The sequence below is a fragment of the Trachymyrmex septentrionalis genome, unplaced genomic scaffold (genome assembly GCF_001594115.1).
Source record: "Trachymyrmex septentrionalis isolate Tsep2-gDNA-1 unplaced genomic scaffold, Tsep1.0 scaffold80, whole genome shotgun sequence".
Taxonomy (NCBI): domain Eukaryota; kingdom Metazoa; phylum Arthropoda; class Insecta; order Hymenoptera; family Formicidae; genus Trachymyrmex; species Trachymyrmex septentrionalis.
This window is the reverse complement of record NW_017305988.1, coordinates 2,234,524-2,242,918: the sequence shown is the minus strand read 5'-3', so window position 1 is coordinate 2,242,918 and position 8,395 is coordinate 2,234,524. Positions and strand designations below refer to the sequence as shown.

Sequence of the window (8,395 nt, the reverse complement as noted above, 5' to 3'; positions counted from 1 at the left end):
CTCTCTCTCTCTCTCTCTCTCTCTCTCTCTCTCTCCCCTCTCTCTCTCTCCTCTCTCCCTCTCTCCCTCCCTCTCCCTCTCCTTCCTTCCCTCTCTCTCTAAGATAATATTATATAAAGTGTTAATTAAAAAAAAATATCTATAAAGAAATACGTTTTTTAAAAATAAAACTATTTTTTATTAGAATAATTAATTTAAAATATTAGTGAAAAACTCATAAATAAAAACTCATAATATACTTCTAGGTCCGAATTATCTATGCCAAATTTTTAATAAAGTGTCCATTTATGTAACTTCTGCTATACGATTAAGAAAAAGTTCAAAGTTTTCTTCATATACAATTCAAAATTCTAGGAGTACCAAAAAAAAAAGAAATAAAAAAGTCTATATCTTTTTTAAAAAATTGTATACATAAATTCTAAAATATCATAAAATTTTCCATTTTATATATTTTTTGAAGAAAAATTTATAAAATTTGGAGGTATTTAAGATATTTTTTAGAAATTTTTATATTTTTTAGAAATTCAAAATGTGGAAAATTCTTAAAAATATTATAAGATATAAAAATCTTTTCAGGATATTTTGCAAAAAAATCGCTATTTATTAATGCACATTTATCTTAATCATATTTTTTATTCTATCCTCATTATTTTTATCAAAAATTAATTGTTGTAACCGAGATATTAGAAAAATAAGATCATCAATGCAAAAACTTAATTTAACGAAATGTATATTAAGTAAATTCTTCTACATGCTTCAATTTCTTGCTGAAACTTATTGTTAGACGCATTATTTGAATGGACATTCGAAACTACGTATTATATTGTTCTATAGCACAATTGATAATGTAACTAATTATGATAAAGAAATAAATAAGAAGATAACTATGTATCTATGGATAATTTGTGCATGTATAAAGTTACAGCCAACATCATGTGACGTTTTCTGATTAGCTAATCAGATACTCTTCCTTCTCGCTACTGTACACTTACAACCAGACAAAGAAATCATATTAGCAACTAGAAATTTGAGAACAAATAACTCAACTATGTATTATAAGTTGTAATAAGAACAATAAGTACTTCTTAAGAACTAAAAAAATAGAATTAATCATTTACTACAAATGATTAATATTACTATATTTTTTTAGTTTGTTCAATTTATTTATTATTCTTACATTTATAATACATATTTGAGACGCTATTATTATCCCTAAATTTCTATATACGTATATATATAAATATATTTTTAGACACACACATATACACACGTATATAAGTTTTTCAAATATTATAATTTTTGTATAGAACTGAAAAGATGAACTATTGAGATGTACATCTTATTTATTTTCGTCTTCGATAAACCTAAAATACTCATATTCAAGAAACTATTTCATTAAAATAATGAAAAGTCAGTGGAAATTTTACAATGCTGAGTCTTTTATTATTGTGTGCTAGGTTTTTTTCTTGTTAGAAAAAATTACATTGCGTTGCATCCCTCTCGTAGTAATGCCGCGTACTATTCACGAGTGAGCAATTTTAGTAATGAGTTTTAAAATGTTTTTTTTTTTAATTATCTCGATAATAGCTAATTAGTTATTTATTATGACAGTATACTTTATTTCAAAAATATATTTTATCTAAATTAGAAAATATTATGGTTCTATCTTATTTGCACAAAGTTTATATAATTATATTTATGTTATATAATTGAATTTATATAATTATATTTATATTATAATTGAGTCACTATTTCAATAGTTCACAAATACTCTCTGTTGACGTGAATATATTTTTATAGTATTTTTAGATATAATATTTTTATTCAGTACTTTTAATTCTTATTATTTTGTAAAACTAATTGCAGATACTTAAATGTTAGAGTTATCAATTTATAGTTATCAAAACTATTTTGTTCTCTATCAGTGTATGTACATACATAGAATTATTTGATGACTTATCTCTCTACTTATATTTCTACTATATCTCTATTAATGTAATATCAATTTCGCCGCGATTATGATTCGCTAATTCATTATCGCAAAGACCAATTAGCGGTCGACAGAAACCCCCAATAAAAAAGTCTTAAAAGTAAACCGTGTGTATCCGATGGCATACGCACGTATTATATTTGTTTAAAATTATCTCCGTTGCATTGAAAATATTTAATTAGGATATCGTCCAATTGCTAGTATCTATACCAGTATCGTTACAAGCATGCGCTTAGTTATCAGATCTTCTTAGTCCGTGGAAGTTCTTACGCTTATCGCGAGACAGACATCACAAGTAGACAGAACAGTGAATAATCGCAGAATTTCAATACCGCGGGAGAGACATTTTAATGATGTCAACAGGTATAGTTTGTGAAAGAATAAAGATAGAAATACTAATAATTACAATCTCCAACTGATTTGATCGCAACAATTATTATTGTCAGTTATTAGAATGCCGCCATATTAAATTAATTGTAAACAAGCAGACTTATATTCAGATCTTAATTCATCTGCCTTTGGCTAATATATACAGTATTTAGTGCAAAAATTATTAATAATAGTTCTTTTTTAAAGAAGTTTCAAAAATTTATCCGAACAATATTTTTAAAAATGACCAATATTAATTATTCATTTCATGAAAAAATTTGTTTTTAATTATTTCGACACTGAAAAAAAGTCTAGTCATAGCTATCAAATATTGAGTGAAGTTTCAACTAAATATTGAGATAATTATTACTAAACATAATTTTATCTTTACAAATATTTAGTAAGTATTACCGTTGATAATACCATTTGATAAAATCCGTGCATTACGATTTAATTTTTCCAAAAACAGTTGCCTCAAATATTTATCGAAATAACTTATTAAATGATTGAATCCCACAGCCATGTATCATATAATATTATTCAACTATATTATCGTTTATTCGATTAATTTTTTTTTAACAACGCCAGGTATGCGAATCTAATCTCTTCAAAATATTTGTTTCGGTTTACATTGACTAAACGAAATTTGCTTACCTGATATTTTAACCTGATAGAAAATTTCATTGACTTATCATATATTGACTTATATATTTATGAGATTAATAAATTGCACTCGCATGACCTTTTTGGGCAATTACATGATTATGTCACTTCGATAAAATACGTATACTTCGATAATATACGTAAGCACAATATATACATATCGGACACAGTATGTGTAAATATGTACAAGGAAAGAATGATTTTTGCTGAAGTATATAAAAATTTAAATAGATACAGATCTGGAAATAATTTTGTATCATCAAAATTTCAAACATGATGAGTAATGCTATAAAAAGTTTCTAGCAACCAGTTGGATCATCCTACATAATTATTTTGATGACTCGATAAAATTATTTTCAGATCTGTATCTGGCTAAATTTTTTAAATTCTTAAAATCGTCCTTTTCGTATGCACATACATATAAAAACAAGTGTTTTTCATTTAACTCGCGTAACTTGGAGATCATATTTTAATTTTTCTGATATTATAGTTTTGTTTATTTAGCCAGAAATTTTTTTAGTTATATCTACTATTATACATATATGTGTATAATGAATCCTATTTTTGGTAAACAAATTCCTTATTTAATAGTTCTCTGTATTAAAATTTCATGTTTTAAATTCATTATTTAATTTTATAATTTACTTTTAGTACTACGATAGAAAATATTCCATATGCTCTTAAATTGCCCAACTAAAAACATATGTTTCAGTTACGAGAATCGGAACTAATCGAAATTTTTGGGCGCGTCGTTTAATGACGATGAACAAACACAGTAATTTATTAATTGGAATTTGACAAAAATACGTAATAATGCGCGCACATATATACACATACTCGCGCAAAGTGTGATCTCACCCAATTGTTACTTGTTCGCAGACTATTTGAGTGACGATATGTCGACGACTGGCCCGGAATTGATGGTCAGACGACCAGTCTACCAGCAAGACGAACTTAATCACTTGTGCAAATACGTAAAACCCAAGAGAATCCGTAAGTGTCGAGATCTATTCGAGTATCACTTAAGATAGATCGCTTATTTTCCTTTCACCACATTTGCCTTTTACTTCGACTCACATGTTTTCATGGGAGACCGCTTCTCCACGCGATAATCTGCTCGAAATATTGGTTGTAAATATTTTACGTCAATACTGGAACCGGTTAATGAAGTTAATAAATCGGTTGAACAAGATAAGATTCCATCTGAAGGCCGTCTTCTAAAAAAGCTAAACGATGTTGAATCTCTTTGAGAAGACTGAGAGTTTAAACTTATGGAATTAATCCGTATAATTTTATTATTGCAATATTTTTGAAGAATAAAATCAAATACGCTTTAAATGATAAATGATAAAATATCGTAAATAGTGAATTCTTTTAAAGCCTGTTTTATATAATTAAAAAGATAAAGCTTTATTTTTACTTTTTACAATCGACATTTTTACGAGATAAGGATGTATATATTGTGATAGGTTTTTTTATTATCTAATTTACTTAAGCAAAATACTTAAATAATGCAGATAATACTCGTTCAGCTAAAGAAAAAATATCTAATCGAAAAATTAATCAGATTAAGAGATAGGAGCAATTTTTAGTAACACTATTTGCCTCATTTTGCATAAATCGATTTTTCTCTCTCGTTATTCTATACCTACATATAAAAATATCAAGGTTAAATCATTGAAAATGTGCTTCTTTGAGAAGTTAAGTTGTACATGAATAATTTATAAGAGATTTCATATCTCATATGTATATCGGAATATGTGTGTATGTGTGTTGTGTGTATAAAAAAAAATATTTCAGATATACACGAAATACCTCTAATCAAACATTTACTTTTCAATAATGACTATAATAGTTTTATGTGCAAAATAATTAAAAAAATTAATTTATATAAAAAAAATTATACAAATTAATGTAAAAATTAGCCAGCAAATTATTAAAAAAGAAAATTATTTCATCTTTGATGAAAAATTTTGATTATTAAAAATTTCTTAATTGAAAATTTTTTATACAAAAATAGTGATTACAATAATCTCCTTTTTAAATCTTGAACTCTTTAATATTCTTTGTATATATGTATGTATATGTATTATTACGCACACACATATGTATAAAATTTATGATTTTAGTTAGCAATGAGATGTCGAAACAATGCAAAAATATCAAACCAGTTGCATTTTTAAAAAAAACAATACCTCTAATTGACTGGTTTTCGTCGTATGATTGGAAGAATAATATCTTAGGAGATATTGTTGCTGGAATTACTGTGGCTGTTATGCATATTCCACAAGGTATGTTGCATTAAATTTTTAGATCATTAATATGCGATAAATTAAATAATAGACAAAAGAAAGGAAAAAATTAATAGATAGAGATAGATAGAGAGAGAGAGAGAGAGAGAGAGAGAGAAAAGAATTTATTCAGCTGAATAAATGAAGGTTGAAGATAAATGTGGAGTACTAAAATACCTAATTGGACGTGATATTTCATAGATTATAGTACATATTCATAGATTATAATTAGAATAACGTAACTTGAGACATCATGACATAGAAAATTGATTTTCTATAAATGGTACTATATTTATGAAATTATGTATAAAAATGGGTTAAAAATATGAATATTGTCCTATTTAAAATTTAATATAGATATTTTAGTCTCTAGGAATATATTAAAATTGATAATATATTAAATGAATATTATATCTTTTTAGGTATGGCATATGCAATATTGGGTAACGTTCCGCCTATTATTGGTATATACATGGCTTTCTTTCCGGTTTTGGTGTATTTTTTTCTTGGAACATCCAGACACAATTCTATGGGTATGCACGCCAAACGTAGATTTTATTTTTAAGAAAAGTATTGTATTATGTAATGTACGAAAGAAAAAAAAAACAAACATGCTTTATGAGGATATAATCCGTATAGGAAGCTAACGATTTGTTAAAATTAGCGTAGTTTCGCACTAACTTTATTCAGATATTATATATTTGGTTGCCGCTTAATTTAAGAAGTCTAATAATTAAGTAGGATTGCCGTTTTTTGTTAAGGTACGTTTGCGCTTGTCTGCATGATGACTGGCAAAGTTATTACGACGTACAGTAATCCTGCAGTTTTGACAAATAACACGTCAGTCGAGAACGGCACCTTAATTTCCGACGTAAACCATCAATATTCGCCTGTGGAAGTTGCAACCGTAGTTACGTTCACAGTTGCCATTATACAGGTAACTACATTGTATACAACTCACCGTCGTTATGATGCTTACTACGAGGATTACAATGCTCTTCGACATATCTTTTTCTGATTTCTTTACTTTTTACTTGAATAATTTTTCTTTTCTTTTCAATAAAATATCGTTAAAAAGTTCATATATGTAGACAATTAAATTTCAATTTCATTGCATTTATTTTTAGATGTAAAAATGTTTGCTTGTGCTCCTCGAAATTATTTTTAATCGATTGGAGTTGATTAATTTTCCTGCATGAATAACGCTCGGCGTCCGTTTTATATTCATTTACTTTTTATTTCATATTTCAATTTCTTTTTGTATAACGTTTTTAAGGCACGCTTAATTTAAGATACTACGTATTTACTATTTTCCATCAATTGATCCGTTTTAATTATCGTTTCCATTTGCTAGTGCAAATTCGTGCAGTAGTTTCGCTCTCTTGACTTCTCGCGAGATATCATTCAAAATCTCTCGTCTAGTTAGGAATGTACGTGCTGCGTTTGGGTATAATCTCATCTCTCCTCGCGGACAGTCTCGTGAGCGGATTCACGACTTCAGCGGCAATACACGTATTTACATCGCAAATAAGAGATCTCTTTGGACTGAGCGATCTACCAAGGCGCAAGGGTGCGTTCAAGCTTATTCTCGTGAGTACGATAACAATTAAGTTTTGTTTAACATTGCAAATATTAGTCGACTCTTCTTTTTCTAGGACAAATCGTTTCCGATATACTACTCCTTCTTTTTCTTTCTTTTTCCTATCGTCATCAAACAAAACGTTTGCATATACCAAACATTTAGGTTGCTATGGTAAACGCTTCCTGTAGATATCCTCGTGCAATCAAATTATAATTTAAGCATCAAGAAGGTGTTATGTAATGTATGTAAAGATTACGCGATATTGCAAAAGGTCAGGGTTAATATTTGCGTCGCGCTCTATGACATCTCGTTATTTTTGACGGTATAAAGGCGGATTAAGAAGGATATAGATTAAAACAATTTCAAATAATACATTTTTTAATTTTGATACTTTCGAACATTGATTATATTATTACTGCTGGAAGATACGCAATATAGTAAAACCAAAATGAAAATTATACATATATGCACAAAATATATTGTTTTATCCGTTGCATTAATTTTTTAAGGAAAAACTTAAAACATTAATCGTGCATCAATTGAACTTTCACGAAAAAAAGTACACATGCGTATTTAACGATTTTCTGTTATGTACACTTATGTCATATATCTCTGTTGCATACTTCTGTAAGTCAACACAAATATAAAACGTAAAACCAGTAGCACATAACGTATTTTAACAATGCTTTCATATTCGTTTTCTTCAAATATTTCCATGTACTTTGTAATACGAATCGCTATCTCTTTCTTACATGGCTCCATTCTGATATTTACCACGGGAGATTTTGCCACGGTAAAATTTTATTTTATTAAAAATATTAATTTAATACATTTTAATATATTTAGTATATTTGTATTTATAATATCACATTTAATTTATCTACGTAAAGATTTAATATCTCTTTAAGATAAAAATAGTAAATTTATTTACTGAAATTTTTTAAATTTACTTGTGTAAACTTGTGTAAATTTATTTTGAGTATAAGTAAGAAAATATTGGATAGATTCAGTACCCAATATGATTTACTTAGATAGTTATATGAATAGTTAAATTTTTATTCAATTTTAAATCGTGTAAATATTAAAAATATCTCAATTACTATTCAGAAATATTTCTCATATATTTTTAATCTAACCACCGATTTTTAATGTTGGACTTATCGTCAGCAAAAATTAACGCTTAGGTGGGATCATATTGAGTAAAGTTACTTAATTTACTTAAATTTATATATATATTGTATATGTATATATTTTTTTTTTCGTTCCGATTTATATTAACTCTTTATTTACTTTTTCAGACTTATGTAGATATTTTCAATAGTATTAACAACATCAACATAACGGCTGTGATATTATCTTGCATCACTATATTAGCTCTTATTTTTAACAACGAAGTTCTTAAGGTTTGTTATGCTAGTTAAAGTTAATTATGCTTTGCAAATAAACATACGAGGTCAAAAGTATCCGATCTCTGCGTATATCATTCTCTTTGGGCATCTT

At 27.2% G+C, this 8,395-nt stretch overlaps 2 protein-coding genes across 8 annotated transcripts in view; one reads left to right on the top strand and one right to left on the bottom strand.

The window, feature by feature from the left end:
• Positions 1-8,395, bottom strand: part of LOC108754712 — a 68,212-nt gene that overhangs the window by 51,360 nt on the left and 8,457 nt on the right. The gene's annotated exons all lie outside the window — the stretch shown is intronic.
• The window catches only part of LOC108754709 (solute carrier family 26 member 6-like), a 16,894-nt gene that overhangs the window by 4,973 nt on the left and 3,526 nt on the right, over positions 1-8,395 (top strand). For 6 of the 7 annotated variants that reach the window (XM_018497214.1, XM_018497215.1, XM_018497218.1 and 3 more), the window contains 6 exons: positions 3,902-4,015; positions 5,152-5,313; positions 5,736-5,846; positions 6,075-6,250; positions 6,736-6,903; positions 8,194-8,298. In XM_018497214.1, coding sequence (XP_018352716.1) covers positions 3,902-4,015; positions 5,152-5,313; positions 5,736-5,846; positions 6,075-6,250; positions 6,736-6,903; positions 8,194-8,298 — 836 coding nt within the window. Of the gene's footprint in view, positions 1-2,151; positions 2,354-3,901; positions 4,016-5,151; positions 5,314-5,735; positions 5,847-6,074; positions 6,251-6,735; positions 6,904-8,193; positions 8,299-8,395 lie in introns of those variants that run through there. The other variant, XM_018497216.1, reaches the window with a different exon arrangement.